The 26,942-nt window shown below is 43.8% G+C and overlaps 1 protein-coding gene and 1 long non-coding RNA gene across 2 annotated transcripts; both read right to left on the bottom strand.

Moving 5' to 3' along the window:
* Positions 1–3,089: 3,089 nt before the first annotated feature.
* Positions 3,090–5,177, bottom strand: LOC116419768. The gene is made up of 2 exons (XR_004230065.1): positions 5,096–5,177; positions 3,090–3,855 (listed from the first exon to the last, which is right to left on the bottom strand). It is a non-coding gene; the product is annotated as an uncharacterized LOC116419768 (long non-coding RNA).
* A 13,793-nt stretch (positions 5,178–18,970) lies between these two features.
* On the bottom strand, positions 18,971–22,646 carry POU4F2 (POU class 4 homeobox 2). Its single transcript, XM_031941562.1, has 2 exons — positions 22,091–22,646; positions 18,971–21,513 (listed from the first exon to the last, which is right to left on the bottom strand). Exons 1-2 carry the CDS (start codon positions 22,388–22,390, stop codon positions 20,572–20,574), a joined length of 1,242 nt encoding a protein of 413 aa, XP_031797422.1. The 5' UTR covers positions 22,391–22,646; the 3' UTR covers positions 18,971–20,571.
* Between the last annotated feature and the right edge of the window lie 4,296 nt (positions 22,647–26,942).

Here is a 26,942-nt window from a genome sequence, read left to right as displayed (position 1 = left end):
AAAAAATAAGGATTGATAATGACTCCTAGGTTTTGAAGAAGGGTAAATAAAAGAATAGAGGTACGTACCCTAGAAAAAGACTGGAAAATCAGGAGGAAGGATGGGCTTAAGGAGAAAAAGATGAATTGGCTTCTGTGTTCACTGAGTTTGAGATGTAGAACATGCCAGTGGAAGGCATCATGTTGGTTGTTTCAGAAGCTGATTCTTCTCTGTCAAATCATTGAATCACAGGTTTTCAGCTAAAAGGAATGGAGGTCATCAAATCCAATCCCCATCCTACCCCTTTTATTACAGACGAGAAAACCATGACAGAAAAATGAGTCACATAGCTATTAAATAACAGAGTGGAATTTGAACTGAGGTCTTCTGACTCACCATGTTGCTACCTCTTATCCATCTTGAAGGTTTATGCTTAATAAGCAGTCACCAATACAATTTAGTACCTAAATAAACAAATTTTAAAAAGAAGCTAGGAAGACTTGTATTTTCTGATGTAGAATGAAGTAAACAAAACTAAGAGAACAATTTACACAATGAGAACAATATTATAGAAAAAAATAATTTTAAAGACTTTGAAATTTTAATCAATACAAAATGAAACATGACTCCCAAATCCAGTCAGAGAGGGAATGGATTGTAAAAGCAAGATTAAACATATTTCTGGTGTAGTCATTATGCAAATTTTTTATTTAACAATGAATTTTTGATATGAAGGTTTTAGTTTTCATTTGTTTATTGTCTAATGGGGTGGGGAAGTAGAAGGAAGAAATAATAAGTGCTTATAAAAACATTTAAGGAAAATTAGGATTCAGAGAGACAAAGAAATTTGAGAGAATGAGATCAAGACTATCAGTAAGGGATTGGTGGGAAAATACATACATATGGCAATACATATATATGTATGTATTTAGAAATATATTTCCATATATGTGTCATCTATATAAAATGGGGACAATAATAACATCTACTTCCTAAGGTTGCTGTGAAGATCAAATGACATAAGTATAAAGCATAATACATAGTAAAAACAATATAAACATTAGCTATTATTATTATGTGTATTGTATTATACATGTATATCTAGAATGATATATGTGTACATGTATATATACACAAGTACAGAAAAAGTATACATACATACATAGAGACATATATACTTCAGTATGTGTACAGACATATATGTGTGTATAATTGTATTACTTTTCCCAAAACAATGGTAACCTTGATTTGATTGGAGTTCCCAAAGCAAGATAATGGAAAATAGAGAGGATTGTAGCAAAGACGCTCAGCATTATCTCAGCAAGTTCCCCATAATAACAAAGATTCAAGTTTGGATCCCAATTTATATTTTCCAAAAGAACATAACAGAATTTTCAGTTGAATTGTAGTGAAATAGAATAACCCAGAAAGAGACTCAGTTTCACTGTCAATAATTCTTATATTGACAATCTATTTTGGTTTTACTCAATAAAAAATATTTTTAAAGAAACTAAGCATATAACTATTTTTTCTTAGGAAAAAAATGCATTCTATAAAGACTGTATTCAGAAATGGAAAAGACTGTTATGTTAGGATTCTTGCCCAGTCCTAATATCCCCTGTAGGCCATATACCTGGAAATCTCCCTTGCCTTAGAATGCCTCAAGAGTGAACTGAGCCTCCCCAGACACTTAAGCTCTTCTAATGGAGAGCCAAGGACCTGGAAGTCTGAGTATAGTGGGCTAAAAGAAATGCTAAGCTAAGTGAGCTGCATTGAAAGGCCCTCATGTTTTATGGGCCTGAACTTACTTTTGGAGTTTCAGTGACAACAGATCTTGCTCATTAGCAAACTGGAAAAAGGCCTGAGGACTCTTTTTCCCTAATGTCAAAGTGAATTATTAATTAGCTCATGCTTGTTAAAAAAAAAACTCACATATACCCAAATAACACCACCAGATTATGGCCAAACAATGTGGATGATTGGGAGGAGAGCTGAGCTTAACCTCCAAACTGATAGAACTCATACTACTAGGGAAGCAATTATGGTTTAGTATAGATGGGGTCAGGAAAGCTCTGGGTTCAAATTTCACTTTTCACACTAAAAAGCCAGGTAATCCCTCAGGGTCTTGGTTAACTCAAATGTAAAGTGTAGCTTTTGTTTGGAGAAGGAGAAATGGAGGGGTCACGACATCTGATGTCATCAATATGGAGAATTTCCATTATAAAAACTCCCTACACCAATGCAGTTCTCTAATTTATAGTCTTAGAGATTTGCCCTAGTGACTCTTAAAGGTTTAACCACTCACCAATGGCCACACAAACAGGACAATCTTATTTCCACTCTGCCAGAGAAATCCATTTTCACAGGTGAGATCAATAATATGTAAAGTTTAATTGTTAAGATCTCCTCATGCTGAGTCATTGGTTAAATAAAATTAAAGAAAAATATATCACTGGGAGCCAGCGGGAGCCACTGTGCCGCTACATTTTGTTTCGAGGAGGGTGTTCAAACTCTGTGCCCTGCTGCAATAAGGCTTTCAGAAAGGGCCGAGTTGAGACTGAATGATCAGGAAAATTATTTATCAACTTCAGGATTTTCTGGAAAGAAAGGATGATTCTGCTGGAGACCTGAAGACAAGATTCCCAGGTTCTAGGTCACTACATCAGTGCTAGATTAGGTTGCACTCTAGTGTCTGCCGCTGGAGACAAGATTCCCAGGTTCTAGGTCACTACATCACTGCTGCTGCACTCTAGCCTCTTTGATCTCAGCGGCTGGGAAACACTTAGGAGCTCGATTTTCCTGAGGCTTGCGTGGTGCTACTTTAATCCCTCTCTGTACTTTCATTTTAGGAGAGTGGAGAAAGTGGAGGAGAAAGAGAGGGAGAGGCAATGGGAGCCAATCAAGATAAAGGACAGCTACCTCCGCATTCAGTCAACAAGCGTTTTCCGAGGGCTGACCATGAGTGGAACACTGTGCTAAGTGCGGGAGATACAGAGGAGCAGAAATACTCACTCAGCAAGTAGCAGTGAGCTAGTGCTTGTGTGCAGGGCAGTGAGACAAACGTCCGACACTCTCAAAGAGCTTGCAATCATTAATTGGGAGAAAACATGTAGGCAAATAACTCGTGTTCCTTTATTCCTCAAGCATTTATCAAAGTTTATTGCATACAGAGAAGCGTGGAGAAGATGTAAGTTGGCGCAAGATGTGGTTCCTGCCTGCCCTGCAGAAGCCTCCTTCCGGTCTAGGGCTGGACTCCCGGGTTTTGAGAGCTGCCAAAAGGAATTCCCGGAGGGTAAAATTCCCGGGGGAATGGGGGGGGGGGCGGAGAGGGGAGGCAGTGAGGAAGTTTCCTAGAGAAGAGGGGGCAGTGTCCAGATGGCATTTCAGATGGCAAACTCGTGCCCCAAGGGACTGAAAACAACTTCCCCCAATAACCCCACGCCCCCTCTTCAGAGAGAGAGAGAGATATCGGTGGGGGTGGGGCTCTGGCCGCCCACCCCATCTCGCCCCCAGCCCGGAGCAAAGGGAAGGAGGCGGTTTTGCAGAGGGAGGAGGAGGGAGCTGGCCGCTAGGCTGACGTAGGCCCGGGGGCAGTCAATGGGCGAAGTCGGGAAGCCTTCTCCTCTGATCCAGGCAGTTGTCCCCGAGGAGTTGAGGAAAGATCACTGCGAGGGCAGGAGAGGGACGCTGCCCCCGAACAATGAGGCCGAGCGGGCGTGGCAGAGAGGCGGACCCCGGCGCGTGGGGGCTGCTGGAGAGCTCCTCTCCCTCTCGCTCCTCCCCGAGGCCTCCGCCGTTGGTAGCCAACCTTCCTCAGCGTCCGCCTCCCCCGGTGTAATTTTGCCCGGTCTGTCCCCAGTTAGTTGCCTAAGGCCACTGGCATACAGAGGGAGAGAAGGGGGTGAGGGGGAGGGGGAGAAGAGGGGCAGGAGATGGGGGAGGGGAGGGAGAAAGAGACAGAGAGGAACAGAGAGAGATTGGTGTCATGTCTACCAACTGGGCTCTTTCCTGACCCAGCCACTCATCTGTCACCACTGTCTCATTCCTGTTATTTACATCTGTCTTTAGCATTCTAATTACTCGCTTTATTACTTTAGCCTGGAGGAATCCTGTAAAAAACAACGGAGATGAGGATCCAACCACACAATAAAACTGCCCAAAATCCCCACTGCACATTATACAGAGCACTTGAGAATATTTGTGCTGTTATATGACCTCAATATGTCCTTAAATTGATCTTATATCTTTCTTTTCTCCTACTCTTTCTCCTCGTGGAGGTAATGAAGTCCTTTAAAGGTACGCAGTTAAAAAATAAAACTGCTAGTACAAATAATGTCTATATGTTTGGGGCTGGGGGGGTGGGGAGGGAGGAATCCTCAGGAACTCCCCAGAAGGGGCTGCGGGGGAGAGATGCTCACGCTATTTGGGACTTGACCCTCCGCTACACATAGTGCTGGGCGCTAATAGATCCCTTCCTCGCTGTTGCCCCCCATCCCTGTGGGTTATTTTTGCCTCAAATCTAATAAAACAGAGCAATCCTCCCACCCAAGCTTGCACAGGGGCGACAGAGTCCTGAAAATTTAGTGGGAAGAATAAAACGCCTAATGTATTTCATTACCTTGCATTAATCTCTGTGTCCCCAAGAGGCCTTAGGAGGGGAAATGAATTAAGAGGAGAAATGGAAGTGGGGTTCAAAGATCATAGATTTTTTTTTTAATAACGTAAGGTTCAAAAGCGGGGGGAGGAGAGAAACCTGGTAGATTTGGTTAAGCTCTGGCCAGTGGGATGTCAACTGGAGACTTCTGAGTGAATGGAAGATCTGAACCCAGAGCTAAAGGTGCACCAGGTTGAAGAAAGCTGAAATGAAAATGTGGGTTCCTAACTATTATTTATTCCTGCTAGAGGGATTCCTATTGCACTCAGTTGCAATTTTCTGGGCTGCTAATGGTTTTCTTTATTGTGTTATACTAACATAATCTTCTCCAGAAAAAAAATGACAGAATATATGGATTTTTAGATAAATAAAAGGCGTAATTTATTGGCCTTTATACTCTTCTGATGGAGTGGTTGATAGATAATATAATAATATGTACATAATTAATCGGGTTTACTGTACCTCAGTCAAATTACGTTCACCAAGATTGTCTCTCCTTCTCTGTGCCTAGCGTTTCGATTTGCTCACATCCTTCTTGTCCCCTGTGTGGAAGAGGGCAATAAGTGGGATTGGGAGTGGGGAAAAGGGTAGGGGGTAGTAAGTGGAGATGCTAGCATGAAGAAGCAATCGAACCCATAAAAACTAGTAAACATTGTTGAAGAAATAAGGGAGCTGGCCAACCTGCTTCCCATTCTCTTTCCAACTTATGCGATGTGTTCTAGAGCCCAAAGCCAAATATTTATATGTGATATAAATGTAAATATGGGCAGAAGAGAAAGAAACAATAGACAGGAAGTACTTCTCCCTTGAAGAGGGAAATGAATGGCCAAGGGAGACTCCCTCCTTCTTAGCCGATAGAGCGATTTTTCAGGGAATGGACTTTGTAAGGAGGTTTGTTCAGCTTTTTGTTCAGAAATGTCTGCTATAATGTTCAAAATAAAACTTTTTTTGAAAGCTAAATTAATGATGTAAACTGGAAGTTGGGTAAGGCAACACAAAGCTCTTTATGGACACGAGACCCGCTTGTTTGACAGGAGATCTGTGAGTTGAGGACTTGGAGGGAAATCATTTCCTAAAAACCAGAAGTCCCTTTCACCCCTTGCCTTGGCTCCAGTCAGTTGTCCATTCAAGGCATGGCATGCTTGCTCTTCCAAACTCATCTAAATTACATCAATAACAGGGCGCACTCTTTAATGAGCTCTCAACTTTAAAGACTTGAAGGATATTAACAAGCCGCTTGACAAATGGTGCTTAGAAGCACATTAAAGACGCTGCTAATGGAGCGCATAATGACGGCTAATTTTCGATCAGATATAAATTAGAGCCCCAACAGTTATTTGCCTTAAGGACTTTATGTAAATGATTCTGTTCTGTATAAACTGAAAGGCAAAGAGAGCCCCGCCATTTTGGCAATCCTGGTGCTTATGATTAATAGATCTGCAGCAGAACTGGGCAAGACAACTGATGACATTTCCATCTAAAAGTCAGTGTGTTTGGGTAGTAAATAAAAGATCCGCAGGAGACAGAGTGGGCTTCTTCCTCACCGGGTAGGGGTGTGTGGGGTGCAGACAAAATAATGTCCTTGGAACCCTTTTCCTGAGATTAAGGAGACCAAATCCAGGCTCGACTTTTTCCGTCCCCTCCACTCAAACTCACAATTAAATCACCCTTGGGATCAAGCATACCTCTCTGCCACCCAGGCTCACAACCTCTTCACACTTTTCAGGGTCACCTTCAAGGGCACAGTCAAAAGTGGCTTTGCAACCTCCACATAGTGGAAATCCCTCACTCGGAATATTTCCAGAGTTTTGCAGTTGTCGGGAATTAGTTTCATCAGATCTCATCCAAGTGTTTAGGAAATACCTGTGATCTTTCTGTCATCAGGGGGTGGGGAGAGAGACAGAGAGAGACAAAGACAGCTATAGACATTGAGACACAGGGAGAGATTGGTGACTAAATGCAGCAACAGGGTGCTGCATTTACAAAAGAAAGGAGATCACTTTTAGGATAAGCTAAAAGGGCCTTAACAGGCATCTAGTTCAACCTTCTCTTTTTACTTATAAGGAAAATGACCCCGGGACCTGTACCCTGACTTGCCCAAGTTCTCTCACATATAGCAAAAGGCAGAGCTGGGAATCTAACTAGAGAAACCTAGATCCTCTGATTTCAGAGCTCATGCTTTTCAGGCATCAACAAGCCCCTTCAACACCTAATCTTTCTTCCTGGAAAGTAAATTATTAGAATTAGGATTTTGGTTTTAACAGTTGTGAGCACCGTTGACCCCAAAATAGTCTCCAATTTATGTGTTTCTGAAATCACTAGAAAAGATGAAAGAAAAAGTCCTAGCGTTAAGTAAGTTGCTTCCCCACTTAGCCACCAGTGCTTTCAAAATTATAATCAACCCCTTCTGGTGAAGAGGAAAAAAAGGGATGGTTTTACTTTTCCAGGTCTCAAGTTCATCACCTACATCAGGCTATAATCTAGGCAATGGGATGTGGCATCTGATTTCTTTGGGCCTGAATGTACTCAAGGATTGCAATGGCAGGATCCTTCTCTGGACCAGGAAAGAGAAAAGTATATGTGAGGAAAAGATCTAGAACATATCCCTGCATTCCTCCCTCTTCCCTCTCCCTAAAAATCCTTTCTCCAGCAGAAAATGCGCATATTATCTTGGTTGCAACATTCTCTGCTTTCTGATTTTTGGTAAATATGGAAATCATATCATATCACCAAGGGATAATATTTACAAATATAAAAATATTTAGGCAGGTCTAATGGAAAAAAGGCTGGATGTGGAGGGAGGAAATTCTTTGATTCGAATCTAGCCTCTGACACTCAAAAGCTATTCAACCTAGAGAAAGTGACTTAACTTAATTTAAAATATAAATAATTCTGGCTGAAACACTCACCTCAAAGGATTATTGTAAGGATTAAGTGAGAAAGCACTCTGTAAATATTAAAACATTCTACAAAGGTCAGCTTAGTTAGTTCAAATGGAGAAGGGCCTCATAACTCCTAGGTAATGTTTCAAGTAAGTACTGAAATTCTGTCCAGGAGTCATTTTTTTTTCTCTTAGCTGCATTGAGATCCCTATACTGGAGATGTTTCCTTGATATGTGCCATTTGAGAGATAGAAGGAGGAAGGGGAGGGGGAAAGGAGGGGTATAGGGCAAAGGACTATTAAAGAGATTTCACCTAGACTTATTAAATCATCTTTTTTCTGGAAGTAAGCTGATACCTAATGGTCATACGGCTGGAGTAAGGTTGCTTCTTACTGCTATTACTGAGTTAGAGAGTAAATTCATACTGGAGCCAAAAAAAAAAAGAAATTCTTTCAATTTTACTTTAATTCTCTATGTCTCTTTCAAGGGTGTGGTATGTATGTGGATATTTGTGTATATGTATTTGTCTTTGTCTCTCTACGGGGGGGGGGGGGGGGTCTATATGGAATTTCTGTACTTTATCCAAGCAGTAGAGGAAAGAAAACAAATGAGTTCCAATAGCTTCACCCTCAACCCTAAACATAGAGCAAAGAAAAGATGGTAGCAGTGAAGTGATTTCTGCTACTTAACTATTTTGAAGGACTCTTTCCAGACTCTTCACCATGACTGTCCAAACTGAATTATGAAAACAAGAAGTTAATTCTACAAACCTTGACAACTATTAGTGGCAAGATGAAAGAAATCACTACTATCATTTGAAAAGCAGACTTGAAACTTGCTGAAGGAGAAGCTGGATTTGCCAGTTTGCTACATTAGCTTTGCCAGTCAAAGATCCTCCAATTTCTGTGGGTTTCTTCCTTTCAGGTCCTACCTAGATTGAATATTAGAAAGATTGAATCCCTTCCCCCTCAGCCCTTAATTGAAGTGTGTTTTCCCTTTTTCTCTATCTCTTTATATTAAACAGCAAAAACTACAGGATCAAACTACATGATCCCTGGAATCTCAGAGCTAATTGGGAACTTTGGCAGAACTGACAACCTCCATGTGAGTCACTCTGGCTAAATGGAGAAGGACATGATTGATAAACACAGTACCTTTGCTATTTTCCTGCCATTTCTGTGACTGTTTTGGCTAGCCCACACTGTAAGGGATGCTATATTTTCTTTTCTCCCTGGAAACTGCAGGACTCTCTCTACTAGGCCACCATTAGACAATGCCACTTCTGCATAGGGACTATCTACTTCTGGATCATACTCATAAGTCAGAACAAACATACCTTAACAGTACTGAAGAAGAATCAGTGAAGTCCACTGAATCATCACAGAAAGAAGAGGCAAGGCCTTGTGAAAATATCCCACTTAACAGTCCTTTAAATTCTAAAGGAGAATTTGCAAAGCAAAAATCCCATGTAACTGGTGGTTAAAAACTTTTTTTTACTGGAAATTAGAAAAAATAAACAAGAAGTAAATTGATGAGTTTAAACAAATTTTCAGTTGTGGTGCCTGAGTAGAAGTGAGGGAAAAGGAGAACTAATAGAAAGATCTTTGGACCTATAAGGGAGGGATCTAATATCCAATTAAGTTCTGCCCCTTAGTTTCTGTACAACCTGGAACTACTCATTTTCCCTCTCTGAATCTCAGTTTTCTTATTAAAATGAGTAGGTTTAAACTCTTATTTAGTTTAAATAAAATATCTAAAGTCTTTTCTAGCTCTAAGTCTCATGAGTCTAAGAACCCCACAGTCCTCAGAAAACTAAAATGCTTTTCCCTCGGGAGGAATAAAATGTGGCTTTAACTTCACCCAGAGGTGAGATTGTCTTCCTTTAAAAATAATAATTCACACTTATATAGTACTTTAAAGTTTGCACAGCATTTATCTTCAAATAGTCCTGTGAGGTAAAGAGTATAAATATTATTATGCCCATTTTAAAGATGAGGAAATTTAGGCTCAGAAAGGCTTAATTGGCTAGACCCATATTCACACAGCTAGGAACTAGGGAAGGCAAGGTTGGAGCCGAAGCTTACAATACTGGGTCCAATGCTTTTAAGACTTTTGAGGTCAGAGGTTCAGAGCTCTTTCCCCCATCTGGTAGGTAATACAGAGGCCATCTGGCAAAGTAATGGGGCTCTTCAACTAGGACTGAGAAGACAAGTTGTATATCTCAAGTCAAGTCAACAAATATTTATTAAGCACATGCTATGGATTGGGAATTGTGCCAGGTGCTGGGAATACAGAAGGAAAATATAGGTCCAATTCTCAAGATCTCACCAACTCAGCAATTAAGGAACTTAGAGGGAATTAAAAAGTTGGGAGGGGACTCGGGTATACTGACGAATCTCTATCACCTTAGGAAACTGGGACTTTGTCACCTCTCATCTAAGGGTTCAGGGACTCCCTGAAACCCAATTTGAATTAGAATCATGAATGTAATCAGTATCTCCTCTTCTTTCTGTTCCCTATTTCCAATATGGCAAATTTCCCTAATCTGTTTGAAATGTTTTATATTGCTACTTTTATTACTCAGAGATAATAGTTACATTAGGATGGGGCCACTGAGCCTGGAATCAGGAAGAGATCCTCTTTAACCATGCACCCAAAAATCTAACCATCTACATCTCAGGATTTGAATGAGTCAGTTAGAAATAAAAAAAAAAAAAAATGTAAATTACATTTCTTTTAAAAATACAAGACTGCTCACTTTAAGTCCCTTCGAAAGAAAATAGTGATCTTTTTTAGGAAGAATGAAGAGTTTCATAGAAGCTTAGCATTAGGAGGTGATCCTGTAAATTCCCACATATTTGTGCAATTAAACAGGATGAAGAGGGAATCTCCAAAGCATAAAGCTGATCTCATTTGCTTTTAACTCCCTGCCTTCTCCCCTGTCATTCTACTGGAACAGATGCAGCAGGACCTAACATGTGCCTTTGCCACGCTGTAATGTGATTTCCATCAAGCTGGCCATTAAGGATCCTTTTACAGCTCCCCCTCACCCTCAGCTTCCATGGTGCCCTGGGGCTCAGTCAAGAAAGGCCGGAAGTCTGGGCTCAATCTCATTCCCTCCACCTAGCAAAAGGACTACTGCTCCTGCTGCTAACTAAAAGTAGAAGGATTGATGGTTTGCATGAAGGAATGGGTCAGGCAGGACACAGTGGCTTCTTCAACACTAAGTCCATAAAAAGACCTTCAAAAGAAAAAAGTAAACACATTTATGGGGAAGGCACAGATAACTAACTGTAACTTGAGAGTACAAATTTTTCTAAAAAAGGTGTTATGGATGTATAACACCTCTTCAATACCCCCAAAGCCCTAGATACTTCTACCTCTGGGATCTCATCCAGTTTAACCAAAAATATATAGTTTAATCAAATTCAGGTTGCTTTGTTTTCAGAGTAAATAATGGAACCTTTTAAGGGAATGGGATTATTAGGAAGTGTGTGCATAGCATCTATGTATCTCCTGGGACCTAGCTCAAGGGATCCTTGGCTCACATGAATTCAACTGCTAAATACACCCACTCTGCCCATCTGAACTTGCCAAGAGAATTATTTTTTAATCCCTTCCCCCCAAATAACCTCTTACTAGCTTAGAGGAAACTTTTTGTCTGGAAGGAAACTGAGGAGGGAGCAGGATTAAATAAGTGATAATATAAAGAATAGATTATTTCACACACACACATATACATATGTATAATTACTCCCTTTCTATTAAAAAATGTTTACCATTCTAATCTCATTAAATTGCTCAGAAAAGTAATGTGTTTGAAAAACTAAAGGGTAAGGAAATAATAACTAAACCCCTATCCCTTTAGAGGAAAATGGGAGAGAGGTATTAAAGGATCATATTCTCTTGAAGAAAAGTCAAAAAGAGTTTGTGAATCTGTGTCAAAGACGATAAGAGTAAAGGGGAGGGGAGAATGAAGAAAGCAATGAATAAGTAAGGAAGAGAATGATAAGAGCAAGATAGAGGGAGTAGTAAAAAAGGGAGAGGAGGCGGGTAAAGAAGGGGAGAGGGGGGAAGAAAGAGAGAATTCTATAAGCTCCCGAGGATCTAGGGTAAGAGGGCTCCTGCTTTCTGCCCAGTGACAGCTGGAGTAATGGCTCTAGTCCCCAGTGCTGGGGCTTTGGGTTTAGTAATTACTGTCCAGCTTTCTCAGCTCAGGACTTTGGAAGGAACCTGCTCCCTTTTCTCTTTTTTCCTCCAACACATTTCACTACCATTTCATTACTGCTCTGGGCATTCCAGAACCTAAAGGGGTAGGCTGGGGGTGGGAGAAGAAGCTTTCCTCTGGGGACTCCAGTCTCACCAAACATAATTGTCTAACTTCCTTCAAAATTAGGACTATCTCAAACTCCCAGACTCCTCGACTTCTATGAACTATACTTGGCCTGGACGGGACTCACAATGCTAGTAAAAAGGAGAATTTTCCCTGGGACTTCAAACTTTATCCTCCTTTTATCTTCTTCGAAGGCCTGTTTTGACCAGAGAAGGAAATAAATTGAAAATCTCCCCTCCCCTCACCCAGAGATTCTGAGTTAGTCCCCCAAAGGCCTGTTGTCCCACAGCCTTAAGGAAGAAAGGGAGGGAGGGAAGGAGGAAGGAAGGATGAGGGAAGGAAAGAGGAAGGAAGGAAAGGAGGAAGGGAGGGAGGCAGGAAAAGAATAAAGCATGGAAGGAGGGAGGAAGAGAAGAAAGGAGGAAGAGAGGAAATGAAGAAAAGGAAAGAAGAAAAGAACAGAAGGAAGAGAAGGAGGGAGAAAAGGAGAAAAGAGGAAGGACAAGGGGGAAAGGGAAAGAAGAAGGAAAGTAGGGTAGGAGGAAAGAAAAGTGGAAGGGAGGAAGGGATGGAGAAATGCAGAGGGTTACAATTTCTGGGCCTGAGGGCACAGGTGGCAAGGGCGGGGGGAAAGGGGGGGGGAAAGGGAGGCAATGGGGGGTGGGAAGAACGGTCGCCTCCCTTCCTCCCCGCCTCCCATCCCCCCTCAAACTGTTGGAAGCCTCACGTAGCCAGGGATTTTTCAGAATAATTGATGGGTCCAGTTCTCCAGAGTTTTTCGGGGCAGACCCGGCAGAATTTAAATGACGGATTAAATGTGGGGGCCGAGGCGCCCTGGCCGCCGCTCTCAATCTTGCTCTTTCTCTCCGGCTCTCAGATTCTCCGGCTGGCAAGACGTCTGCTCTCGGGGCCGCTGAGGGCCCACGGGGGCAACGGGCAGCGCCTGGCCCGGGGCCCGGGGCAAACCCGCCCTCGCAAGGGGAGCGTCTCCAAAGTCCCCCCTCCCCAATCCCTTGCTTTCTACCTCTTGCACCCCGCTGCAGCTCCCCCCGCCCCCTCGCCCCTGGGAGGGGTCCGCAGGGCGTGGGGGAGGGAATAGGGAGGTGGGGCTAGCTGGGGGGAAGGGTGGGGGAAGAGTGACTCGTGGTTCGCGATCCTCTGCTGCTGCGTAAGCTTGCCAAGATTGAGGGGAAGAGTTCTCGGCTCCCTAGCACACCCGCAGCAGAGGGAGGTAGTTGTGCAGAAGGCTTCTGGGGATCCCCTCCCCTTCGCCCTCGGTGCCCCCAGCGAGGCTACCTTTTCGCCTCCGTCTCGCCGCAACTGCGGCCCAGAGCAGGCGGGCAAACGGGAAGGCGAGCTCGCTGCGCCGGCCGGAGCTAGCGCCTCTCCCGCCCTTAATCCTCACCCAAGGTCCGCACTTACCTAAAGCTGGGAAAGCTTGGGGGGAGAAAAGAAGTTCCCCAGCCGGGGGAGAGCTTCTGCCTCGACTCTTTCCCACATCCCCACCTCATCGATTTGTTCCTGAAAATAGGGGGCTGCGCATTCTTATAACAGCTACAGCCAATTAATATTGCATTAACTCTATTAAAAAAAAAAAAAAAAAAAAAAAGCCAAAGCACCAGAATGCTTCACCCTATCAAAGCTATCTATTATTCACGGAAATGTAATTGGAGACCTAAGATGTGTGTGTGTGTGTGTGTGTGTGTGTGTGTGTGTGTGTGTGGTGTAACCAGGGCAATGGAGAAAAACACAATCGTGACAATATTCCAAAAAGGAAAGGGAGCCGGGCGTATCTAATATTTAATTTCGAGTCTGTGGTTTTCTAATTCGAGATTAAAAGCAGTCACGTCTTTGAAGCCAGACACTTGGTATAAATGTACAGTTAAAATATTCTATTCCATGGTCCCCAGACGGAGCTCTCTGCTCATCCCAGCCTTCATTAAATTTTTATTATCATCCCAGGCTGGAGCAGGGAGTGAGAGGGAAAGACTGGAAAGACTGTCCATCTAATTGCGATTGATTAAAAAAAAAAAAAAAAAAAAAAAAAAAACATCTTAGCTTTCCTCTCTCCTTCCCCTCCCCAATTTGATAAATTAACAGCAGTTTTCTTTATCCGCCCATCTTTAGAAAACGGTAGATACAATTATAATATCATACGAACGTACTTTCCAACAGGCAGACAGGGTCCAGAGTCTTCTGTGTTCTTTGAGATTCGGGGGGAGGGGAGATAAAAAGAAGGGGAGGGGGAGGATGGCTTCGGAAAGTGCAGCCTATATGAAAAAAGATGACATCAGTTCTGAAAGATATCTGGCGAAAGATCAACAGAGAAGCTTTTGCACTAAACTGGTTCTTACCATTCTGAGATTAAAGCTTATTGTTACCCAGCAAAACAAACAGATGATTATACCCTGCTTCCCACTTGGGCAGCCTTTTTAGTGTGCAGGATGAAAGGCAAGAGCGGCTCTACCTCTTCCTGGTTTTATTCTGTCTGTTCCCCTTACCCTGAATCTACCAGATCTCTATATCGCCCCCGTCTTTCCTCCCCCACCCCCAAACTAGAGTAAAGCATTTGTTCTTCAATTCTATCTTCATCTTGTGCAATTAATCTATGTTAGATCAGGCTACTTTGTGAGTATAAAGGTGTAGAGGTGGGGAGTGTGTGTGTGTGTGTGAGAGAGAGAGAGAGAGAGAGAGAGAGAGAGAGAGAGAGAGAGAGAGAGAGAGAGAGACGCAAGACAGAATTCATTCCAATGAAAAGGTTAAAAAAAATTTTTTTCAAGAAAGCTTTTCGTCTTGCGGGCACTAAAGGTACAAAATAAAAGCCACAGAGTTTTCTTTCTAAGCAGCTCCCTATTATCACGTCGCCACTTAATTTTATTTCCATTCTCTCCAAGTTAAATAGAAAGACTGGCTCACAGGGGAGCTGCCATGTGGCCACAGACTGGGGATGTCAAGCAGAGAGCCTCGCTGTGCAAAGTTAATTTCAATTCCCGAAGAGGATTTCACATTCCGGCTCGCTCTGACCCACAGTAATTAGCTGAGATAACTAATGATTACTTACTTATTCCTTGTAATTATCTGGATTTAATAATTCGCTGTGTAATTTATTAATTCTCCCATAATAGCTTTTCAGTAGTGGGAATGGCTCATTTAAAGGGGAAAAGCGGAAGAAGTTTCAAGATTTCTCTCCTGTTGCAACATATTCACTCGCCTATTGACAAATTTGGCTCTTCTGGTCGTTCTAATTATCCTCATTATGAGGTAATCTTGTTCTCCCTGTTTGCCATATTAGAATACTACGTTGACTTTTTTCCCCCTCTCCTGTTGCTGCTGCTGCTGCTGCCATTAGAGGCAAATGAAAATATCAATCTGCCTTCTATTTCTTCTTTCTTTCTTTCTTCCATCCTTATGTTTTTCTTTTCTTCCTTTCCTAAACCTCCTTTTTACTTTTCTTCCTTCAGTCTTTATCTCTTTCTTTCCTTCCTGCCTGTTAGTATTATTTTCCAAGTGAAATAAAAAGCATTTCAATTAAGATTGTTAAAAGCTTATTTCCAGTACTTTTAATTCTGCGGGACGCAAAGATATCTAAACTTCCTCGAAGAAGCTACTTGAGAAATTAATCTCCCGATCTTCTAAATAACAGGTTTCAAAGAAAATCAAAGAGTTTTTAAATTTCCACACTCCCCACTACTACCATATCAACATAAAGAGCTTTCCCAGTGGACTAAATAGAAGAACTATATTTAAAGGGAAAATCGACAATGATGTTTTACATGAAATGGGAAGGAAGAGAGAGTATTTGGTCCAGAGACTTTGCAAACTGGATTCTCGAGCCCTAATTTTGAGAGGCAAAGCCTTAGTTTTGAAAAAAATATATAACTAGGAAAAATCGAACGTATGATTTATTACGTTTGCATATTTCATTGACACCCTCAGATTTCCATATAACCCCTAAGAAATCTGTCTAAAGAAATAACTGTACCTCCCAGGTGGATAAAACACCAGGGACATATAAATACAACATCTAAGTGATGATCTAGTGTTTTGAGATGTAGTGTTTTCAAATAGCAACTGAAACCGCTTTTTCTGACTGTCAATTGTTTTGTTTTTATCCACATGATCATGGTGAACAGAATCCGAGAAAATGGCTTAATTGTTAGAGTTTTTTATATTGTTTAAAGTACGTCACTTCAAACTGAACTTTCCAGCCTAGGGGGAGAGTTTCCTCATATAACTTCTCCTTTTCACATAATACACATAGTTTCCTAGCAGTACAGCTTGGAGAATGACTAGAAAATGAATCACATAAATGCCTAGTGATTCGACTGATGTGTCAGTGACATTCCATATTTTCATATGATCAGTTACTGTTCTGAGCATTATCAAGTCATCTCTGGGTCTCCAGGGGGATAGCTCAACCATTTGCATACAGTCGGTGCTTAAAGATGTTTATTGAATTGAACACAAATGAATATTAAACAGTACTTTGTGCATGGATTATTCTCCCTCCTCCTTGTTACTTTAACTTTCTTAGTCATTTGTCTAAGTCCCCCCTCCCCACTCTCCATATCTTTTACCTAACTTGGGATTTCTCTGTACCCTTTCTTTACTTAAAAAGACTACTTGAAAGAAATGGTTTTATTTGGTTCTCTTCATTTCCTTCACAAACCATCATACTCTTAGAATATAAGATCATAATTTTAGACCTAGAAAAGATATTAGAGGCCATTAAGCATATTTAATTAATAAATGAAGAAACAATAGCTTTCTTGCAAGTAAAAATACACTTGAAGGGGAAGAAATGTAACACCCTGAATGTGAATATTCAGTACCCAATCATAATCTAAAATGTCTTACATAGAGAAAAATCCAAGAACTAAACAACACAAAACATAAAGAAATCCTTGGTGAATCAGGGCAAAGAACATGGTGCTATCCCAATTGTTTAAATAGTTGGATTGTTACTGAATTTCACTTTATTCATTATTACAACCAGGGACACATAGAGTTTGTTGCAAATCCCAAAATATATAGAAAAATTTTTAAGGAAAGCAATATTGTTTCCTCCACTCCTACCTCATGCCATTCAACATCTTTCTTCATTTCCACTTACTACCTGGATTCCTCTTTTAATAAAAATTTGATGGCTTTATTTGTAAAATAGAATATTCCCACACACTATCTCCCTTACACCCCCCACCCCCCATACCACCTATCCTCTCCCCATCCCCTCAACCAAGATAGCACTGGCCAAGTGAGAATTGGGTATTTATATTAAAGAAAAATTGCATTCAAATTTGGGAAGCCTGTCTTCTTCTTATGAAGGATCAGTTTTCTTTTGAAAGAGAAACTATTGAGTTCCTCCACTCTGAAATAAGTACAACTCCAAACAAGGTTTACTACTCAAAAACACTAGCTAGAGTTGAGGGTTGGCCAGACTCTGTGCTCTGTCCATGGTGCTGAATGCAGGCCTCCACTCTGAGATTGGGCAGCAAATTGAGACCAGGAATAACGAGAGTGAGAACAAAAATGAAGGTGAAGGATTTCAGTTCTAAGAAACTAGAATGTAATAAAGTCAGATGCCTTGTCACTTTTTTCTAAACTTAGCAAAGTTGCAATCATTCTTTCATTTTCTTCAAAGTCCCTTTTCCTTGTCCCCCAACTCAGGCTGATTCACGAATATCAAATGTTTTCCTTTTTTTTTTTTTTAATTTAGAGGGTTCACTCCTTCCCTTTTTTTTGGTAAGAATAACCATCTTCCCCCTTTATCTTTCCACTCTCTATCCCTAATGGGGTTTGTCACATCTGTAAAGCATACTCAAGTGCCACTCCAGCATTTATTGACAGTCTGAATTACTAAAATGATTTTGAGTAGGGAAATCTGGCATTCCTCCATTTAGTCACTGACATTAAAAACACCTTGAGGGAGTTTCACTTTACAGGAGAGTATGGGTTAGATAAAGCACAGTCATCAGGGATGGGGAGATTGGGAAGTATAAGAAGGAAAACCCATTGGTCTCTTCTTATTTGAACTACAAACTATAATTGTTATTTTGTACAATTACTATTTTTCTATCAATAATATTAACTTCAAATCAGAGCCCTCTTAATAAAGTGTTTAAAAACCCCAATCACTCTGTAATTTGAGAGAACCTGAAAATTATCAAATTAAGGTTAATTTCACTGTTGAGCAAAAGACTGGGGTCAGAAAAAGAACTTCTTTGTCTCTATTCTACCTTGAAGAGATCTCTGTCACCTCCAGCAACTCTACTCATCACAGCAGGTGGCATAACAGAATCACCTTTTAAATATTCCCCTTCCCACCCCTTGTTTCTCCCTCTCTGGGATCCACCACCCCACCTACCCCAGACCAGCTAGCTTCATTAAGTGTGATGGGAAGTGTTGTAAAGGAGGGAAATCTGAAGGAAGGGAGGGAGGTCCTTCCAATCCAGTGTCATCCCCCTGCAGCTTGGCACCCGCCAAGAGCTGTCAAATAGTAGGAAGCTGCTGTAGGATCCTATTCTACATCTAAGGCACCCTGAGCTTCAGCTCTAGCCACACCCGGTCCCCTGGCACTGCTCTGAAGTGATCTGAGCAGTCACCTCCCAAGATTCTTCAATTGGCTTCCTCTCTAAATGCTGGAGAGGGGAGGGGCAAAGAGGAAAGATGATTAGGAAACGTTGTTCATTCAATATTTTCCATTTACAAAGCAACTCCTATATATCTTGTTGAGGGTCTGGAAGAGGCAAGTGGAGGGAAATATCTTAATTTGTTGTTAAATGCCCCACATCATCCTGGCAGAAAGGGAAATTCTCCAAAATACTAAGTAATAGAATTCTGTTTTAAAGAGCCATGTTCCTACACATACCTAAAATAACCATTAGTTTGAGGAGAAAAATATCAAAATCGTCATACTAATTTTCCAAGCACTTCCACAAAAAAGAACCAAATTAATGATTAAAGCAACAACTTAACATTTAAAAGCAATTTAATTTCAATAGCATATTTTAATGAAAAAACAGCATACTTTCCCAATAAAACATTAAAATCTTTTCTTCAATGAAAGACAATTCAACAACATTGAAAATAACTTAATACATGACTATATTAAATAAAGCTTCTATTAACAAAAACAATAAAACCGGCTCATATACAGAACTTAAGACTTCAGAAAGTCTTCATTATAACAGCAGTACAGCGAAATCTGTAAGAATATATCTATGTGTGCATCATTTTTCAATGAAATATTTACAATACCTAAAGTACTAGAAGTTGTGTACCTTATTTGTTGTTATTTCAAAAGAATTGTACCAAACAATGTGAATTTACAAGCAGTGCACTGTCCCTCTAATAATTAAATTTTGGCTTTTCTACAAACAAACCTCCAAAGGGGGGGATCTTAAAAATGTAAAAAAAAAAAAATAGAAAAGAATAAATAAAATATAAGAGAACTGGGAAGTTGAAACATTGTGAAATAGTCTTGAAATCTATAAGGACAAACACCAGGAGGCAAACCAAGCCAACCCTAATTTCTTTTCAGCTTTAGAGGAGTGTCTGTGTGCTTGTGCCTGTGAATGTGTGAGAGATAGGAGGGAGGGGGTGGGGGGAGAGAGAGAGAGAGAGAGAGAGAGAGAGAGAGAGAGAGATTGGTGGGGACAGGACAGTATGGGAATCCCCATTAAATATGTAAGGAAGTAAACAATACTTTGGACAGTGAATCAGGTCTATACAAATAACGGAGGACATCTATTACAGAGTGTCAACGAGTCACAAATAAGAACACTGCCAGAAAAAACAAAAGAGAAACAATCTTCGTTCAGAGTGAGAATTTACATGTGGGCCAAAAGGAACATTGTAGAAAGCGATAGTTTTAGGAATTCCACAAAGTCTTCAAACTTAAACTTTTCTGGTGTTCACTATACATAATTTCCCCTTGTTTGTTTTTAATCAGACTTAGATTAAAGAAGTTTAATTAATCATAATGAGCACAAATTAAGTTGCCAGAGACATAAATGAATAATTTACAGAGGATTGTTTGGCAGTAATCTAATAATAGCTTTTAAAGATCAGTGAACACAGTGGGCAGCTCCTTTCCTAAGCATTAACACTTCAGAGGAGAACGAGAATAATAACCACAGTAAAAATATATTATATATAATATACAGTGTAAATGCAGAAAAATCTGCCATCTCTCTCTTTTTTAAATCAAAATACTTTTGAGATGTCTCTATCATGTTAGGGGTCAAACTCTAGTTTAAAGTTCCAGTCCTGACACAATTTTAATTTTCTGAAAAATAGCTGCAAAGTGTACTTTTAAACTCGAACAAGGGTAATGTCTTTAAGAATAAAAACAAATCTTACTTGATCGTTCTTCAGTCTTTTAAAAAAGGATTTTATATCTGCCTTCAGTCAGTGCCAGAATACTTGGAAGAGCAGGCTGCCTTTCTAGATGTGAAGAGGGACAACATCGTCCAAACTTGAAAATTCAAGTCTACTTTTCTTCTTCTTCTTTTTTTTAATCGTGTTTCTTCATTTCCCCCACCTCCCCCAGTTTCGCCAGGCTTCTTCAATAGCTTTCTCATTTTCTCTCTCTGGTGGAATCAGACACTGAAATAATTTCATATCGACAAGTAAAGAGGAAAAAGATGAGGAGAAATAGATGGAGAGAGGACGAAATTGAGTTCGGAGAAAGGATAAGAGTCCCAAGAGAGATGGAGGGCCTTTCAGATCCCAGCCGAATATTTCATCCTTTTCTGTTTCTGCCTCTGGTTGCAGAACCAAACCCGCACCACATTTTTCTTAAGGTCGAGTTTCTCTGCAATGGCGGCAATTTTCTCAGAGGAGGGGCGAGGCTGGATGGCGAAATAGGCTTCGAGGGAACGCTTCTCGGGAGCGGCGATGGACGTGCGCTTCCTCTTCTTCTCGGCCCCATTGAATAGCTCGGGTTTGGTGAGCTTTTCTCGGTGGGACTTCTCCGCTTCTTCGAGCCAAGCCTGCAGGATGGGTTTGAGAGCGATCATGTTGTTGTGGGATAGAGTGAGGGACTCAAACCTACATATGGTGCTCTGGCTCAGCGAGCCCACGCCGGGGATCTTAAGGTTGGCCAGAGCGGAGCCCACGTCCGCTTGGGTCACCCCCAGCTTGATGCGCCGCTGCTTGAAGCGCTCGGCGAACGCTTCCAAGTCCCGCGGGTCGGCGTCCACGTCGCTCATGCAGCCCATGTGCGAAGGGAGCCCGTGTGCGTGGGCCATGCTGAGAGCCGCCTGGTGCATGGGATTCATGGTGGCCATGTGCGGGGCGTGGGCGGGCGTGGACACCACCGAGCCGTCGGGCCCCGTCATAGCGCCCAGGGCCAGCCCCGGCGTGATGTGATCCAAGAGCTCTCCCTCCAGCGCCTGGTGCGGTTGGTGGTGGTGGTGGTGGTGATGGTGGTGGTGGTGGTGGGTGCCGGACAGGGCGGAAGGGTGCGAGATGGGCACGGAGGACGACGACGCGGAGGAGGTGCACGGGATGGTGTTCATGGTGTGGTAGGTAGCGTCCGGCTTGAAGGGACTGTGATGGGGCGCGTGGTGATGGTGGCTTTTGGTCTGCGAGACGATGTCCACGGCCGCCAGAGCTTCCGCGCGGGCCAGCAAGCTCTCATCCAGACCACCGAAGATGTTGCTCTGTAATTGCAAGTAGAAGGCACACATTACTGACTACTGGGAATTGGGCTCTCCTCCCCACACCACCTCCGCCAGTGCTCCCGCCTGACCGCCCGCTGCCGCCAGCCAGCCCAACTAAACCATCTCCGGAAGGTTAAGAAAACCAAACAGAAAGAAAAAGAAAGAAAAGAAGTCCTGGTAAAAGAGAGAGGAGAAGGGGGAGTGGGCAGAGAGAGAGAAACGGTGGAGGAGGAAGAGAGCGCAGAGAGACTACACAACACCCAACACAACACAGCACACACAGAGAGGCAACATCCCAGGTCATAAAAATTAATATGAAAGACTAGATCCACTGAATACATAAGTTGAGGGAAAGGAGGAGAGAGAGGAGAGAGAGCGGGGAGAGGGAGAGAGAGAGAGAGAGAGAGAGAGAGAGAGAGAGAGAGAGAGAGAGAGAGAAGGAGAGAAAGAGAAGGGAGCGAGGGGGGAAAAATTGGAGGTGTGGGGTGATTTGCTGTGCAGACATGAAAAAAACATCAAGCAGATAAAGGGGACTGTCAAAACGTGCCTTTAAGCGGTGATTATGCAGAATACATACCGGTGGGGTGGGAAGACACGCTCGCCTCATCGCCTCCGAACCTCCGCCGCCCCCGCTGCCTCCGCCGCCGCCGCCGCCTCCGCCGCTGCTGCCGCTGCTGCCGCTACTGCTGCTCCGGCCCCCGCTGCCTCCGCCGCCGCCCCCGCTACTAGTATTGCTGGGGGAACTGGACGAGGGTGCGGCGGAAGAGGAGGTACAGGGAGAAGCGGAGTGCAGCGCCGAATATTTGGGCTCAACGTGCAGGCTGCCGCCGTGAGGCATGCTGAAAGCCTGCTTGCTGTTCAGGGACATCATCATCATCTTCCCGGCCGCCCCGGAGCGCAGGCACCAGGCACCGGGACGCGCAGACGATGCCCGGAGCCGGGAAAGGCAAGGGAAAAGTTGGGCTGGCGGCCGGCAGGCTCCGCTCGGAGACCTGGATGTCGCTCTGGGGCAGCGTGGCTCGACTCCGCTCTTGCCGCCGCAGCTGCCTCTTAGTCCTCCCAGGCTCCGCTCTGCTCTGGCTTCAGCCCTTTCCTCTCGCAACTGCCCCCCAAGCCTCCGGCCGGCCGCAGTGTTATACTTCCCTCGCTCCCCCTCGCCTTCCCCCTCGCTCCCCCTCCTCCTCCCTTCCTTGCCAAGCTCCTACAAGGTTTGTTCCTTTTCCCCTTTCTCCCTCCTTTTCTCCCTCTGGGCTCCGGATCTCTCTTTCTCTTTCTCAGCCCCCCCTCAAACCCCCCACCCTCAACCCCCGCCTTCTCCTCTGTCACCAACTCTCCCACCGACTGCCTCCTCCTTTCTCCTCCTCCTTCTCCGCCTGCGCTTTTGATCCCAATGCTTCTGGGCTGGCCCCCTCCTGACTCCCACCCCCACCTAGTCTGGTCTCCCCACTTCTCACCCTACCCCAGGCCCCTCCCCGTTTCCCCAGGAAGCACCAATGCCGCTGGGAAATGCCGTAGGTGATTGCCACCAGTCCTCTTCTGTACCTTCTCAGCGCCCTCCTTCCCGCCCCTCGTCCCTGGATCCGAGTAGGAAGAAACTCTGCAAGGAAGTTGCCTCTGGAGCCAGGCTTAGATAGAGATGGGCTTTCCCTGTCTTCCCCAGTTAACTGTCACCTCGCACCCGGCTCTCTCTTCCCAACCCAAGTAGCAGGTTCCCGCCCTCCCCTCGACACTGACTGACTCTGGTTCCCGGCCCCGGATGGAGTGAACAGCTGGAGCAGCTGCCAACCAGCGTGTTCTCCCTGCCCTCCTCCGGGCGCTCTTTTGTGCCACCGCCTCGACTGCCTCAGTCTCGAAGCTCAGCCCTGCGCACCTTGACCCGGCAGGTGCCTTGTGCCGAAGAGACATCGGGGTATTTGGGTTGTGAGTCTTTCTCTCTCCCTCGGTTTCTATCTGCTCTCAGCCCATTGGACAGCGGCAGGTCGGGCCCTGGGTGAGAGTGCGCATGCGATTACCCCCCCCTTCGACACCCCCCCCATCCACACACACGGAGTGCCTCTCCTCCCTTCCCCCCTTCTTTTCCTCCTCCTCCTCCTCCTCCTCCTCCTCTCCCTTTTCTAGTATAGTGAATGTGAATCTCGTGTGGATACGCTTGAAAAACCTTTCACTGGATTTATTATTCTTCATTAACCACAATAAAAGGGGGGAGGGGCTGGCTACGGGGGAGGGGGAACCAAAGATACTACATAGCGCATGTGTTGAATGCGCCTCGGGTTACACACACACACACACACACACACACACACACACACACACCACCACCACCACCACACACACCACGTACCCTCGGGGGCTAGCACAAACCCCACTTATCTTCATTCTCACCGCTACACCCAGCGGTTAGCTCCTATTTTTAGCGGATATCCTGTCGGCACTTTTTAATTTTATTTTATTTTGCTGAGGGGGGCAGGATGTGGGGGGGGGGGATGCCTAGACCCGGTCTCTGAGAAGTAGACAGACTTCTACTTCCAGTTGCGAAACTAGGTGTGCCATCCCACCCTACGGCCTCGCCACTTCACCCCCATCTCCCACGGTGTTTGGTTGGGGGGTCAGAGGGGATGGAGAATAGGCTAAGGATCAGTGAGGTCTCCTCTCAAGTCCTCACACAGGATGAAGGGAGGGGGTAGTAAAGGGCTCGGGGCTCACCCTGTGAGGGAGTGCTGGGCAGGAGTAGCCCAGCGGGCAGGGGCGTCGGGGTAGCCGGGAGCAGGTGCAGGCGCAGCGCCTAGGGAGTGGCGAGCAGGTGCTGAAGCAGGAGGCGCAGCTCGGGGAAGTGCCCGCATTGGCGCTGGGGCAAAGTCGGAGCGGGAAGGTAGCGGGCTCGGCGCAGGAGGGAGGGAGGGAGGGCGGACGGGACGCACCCCGGAGGAGCAGGCGGGGGCCGGTCCCCCACTCCCCCCGTGCCTCCTGGAGTGCTGGACAGAGCCCTCGCTGAAGCAGCTTCTCAGCCCCGACGTCTTTTCTCCCCGCTCTCGCCCAGGGCCGGTTAAAGTTTGGTCCCCAGTAAGCGGGGGCCGACTCCTCCTGGGCTTAGCTGGCGGCAGCTTAGGGCTCCGTCTGATTTCTCCGCCTGGGCTCTGGATCCCAACGAATTTCCCTCCCTGGGCTGGCGGCCGCCTCGGTCGGTCGGGTCGGTGGGTTTGTTTGTTTCCCCCTTTCCCTGCGTGGGCTAAGTGCATTAGACATCCAGCCAAGGGAAACTGTGCCGGCTGTCTGGCGGGGCTGCGAGCGCGGGCTGCGCTGGGGAGCCCCGGCAGGGCCCGGGGCTGTTGACATGAATGAACCTGGCTCGTGCCGGCCTCCTGCAAATATGTGCTTAGGTGGTTAATTTCGACCTAAACTGGAACCCGTGTAATTTTCAAGGAAATAAGGGAGGAAAATGACATTGTACAGCTCTCACTGTCTCCAGCTTCGAGAAATGAAATAAATCAAAGTTAAAAGCTTGAGTATCATTTAATTATAGTGTGAATAGCGCTTTGAAAGAAGTAGAACAACATCTCTAAACAAATTATGACCGGGCCAGGAAGGAATTATTAGATTGAAATTTCATTTAGGCTCGGGAGACACCGCGCTTCACTGTGTAATCTGCTACGCCTCATCTGATTTGTATGCTTAATTCAGCTTGACGAATTTATTAGTTTTCATAATAGTGAAAAAATGGAGCCGCACTATGGGCTAATGCATTGTGTGTACTATAAATTGTATGTCATCGGTGAAAGGCTGAAGTCTATAGAAATCTTTTATTAATGACGGTATAAGAAGAAGGATTTTCTTGCCAGCCTCAGAGAGAGAGAGAGAGAGGTTCATGCCAGAGCCCAATGCTGGGCGTCTTGCTGGCCTTATTAACATATCGCCGTACTAATTAGGCTACTTCATCAATGATATCATTTCAAACTTTAAATTATCTTCTAATTAAAAGAGTTGTCCAATTTGCTTAATCTTCAGAAGGCTTTGCTTAGTCTAATGAATAAACTGTTGAGCGTCTCCGATGTGGAACAACAACAACAACAACAAAGAAAATCCATAAAAAGTGTGACCGTGTATGTGGTTTTTAGTTGGAACTTGTATCAAGTCCAAACTAAATAAGTTGGTGTCAAGGGAGGAAAAACAGTTGCCAGATGCCCTCATTCGCCCACCCAGTAAGTAGCTTGGATCAGAAGACTCAATAAACTGAATTTCAAAATCTGGATGTTGACACAATTTGTGTGTGATTTTGTCTAGAAGAACATCATGGAGAACAACAGAAAAAGTCTTCTCTCCCATTAGGTGCCTAATTAGATGTAAAGGGAACAGCAACCCTGAGATGTTTAATGAACATTTTTTTTCCCTTGGCAAAGCACTCCACGCTGAACTTGGAGACCAAAATCAAATATTTGGGGGTGTTGGAAGCTTCTCCTTCTCCCCTCCCCCTTCATTGAGCTTAATTACTTGCAATAGTTGTTTTAATGTATGTTGTCACCTGGGAGTATTGAGAAATGCATATCGTTAATATGAATTAATCTTGATTTTAATAGCAACTGACAACTGATCTCCAAAATGCTAAACACTTGTCATCGCTTCCTATGGTAAATAAGGCATTATAATAAATTCATGAAATAAAGAGACTACTGGTGAAGGGACTAGACAAACTTTGTTTGATGTGGAATGTGGCTTGACGAAAACCACTTTAACCCAGTCAACTCCAAGGCAGACCTTTCCGAAAGGGCCAGAATCGGTATTTCCATACAAGTAATGTCGCTCATTTCTTTTCACAGATGCTTCTTTTCCTGGAAGGGGTGGGGACTTAGGAGTCCAATTATCTGAAAATGAAATGAAAATCCTTCGCAGGTGACTGATAATTCAAGAATTTATTCTAAGCCTGTTATTCTCTGACCTCCTAAGAACACATACTTAAAAAAAAAAATCAAGTTACAAAGTCAAATTCTTCCCTTTCTCACTCAGAGTGAAAAATGAACAGCAGCGCCCAGAAGTGACTTCTGGACTGTATAGGAGGGGAAATGCAATCTTCTCCCAGCCTCGCGACTTGCAATCTCCGCCTCATTACAAGAGTGCCCAGAATACCAACATGCTCCCAGTGATATCGATAAAACAATAATACGTCGAGAGTTTGCCCACAAACGTCGCTCCAAAGTGCATCCGCTTATTTAGAAACTCTGCTCAATCGCTGCTCCACACGCCCCTAGAAAGTTTCGGAACAAATCGAAGAGGTTTGGATCAGTATCCCAACCTCAGGGAACTTGACCTACGAAGCTTCCGAGCTTAATTGGCTACCTGTCCATAGAAAGCATCCTCCAATGGCTGGATTTTGCTCTACTCCTAGCTACTGAATAGGAAAAGTGCCAGTGATTTGTTTTTGTTTGAACTCAAAGAAA

Source organism: Sarcophilus harrisii, chromosome 6 (genome assembly GCF_902635505.1).
Source record: "Sarcophilus harrisii chromosome 6, mSarHar1.11, whole genome shotgun sequence".
Taxonomy (NCBI): domain Eukaryota; kingdom Metazoa; phylum Chordata; class Mammalia; order Dasyuromorphia; family Dasyuridae; genus Sarcophilus; species Sarcophilus harrisii.
Note: the sequence above shows the minus strand (reverse complement) of the source record. Positions and strands in the feature narration are given on the sequence as shown.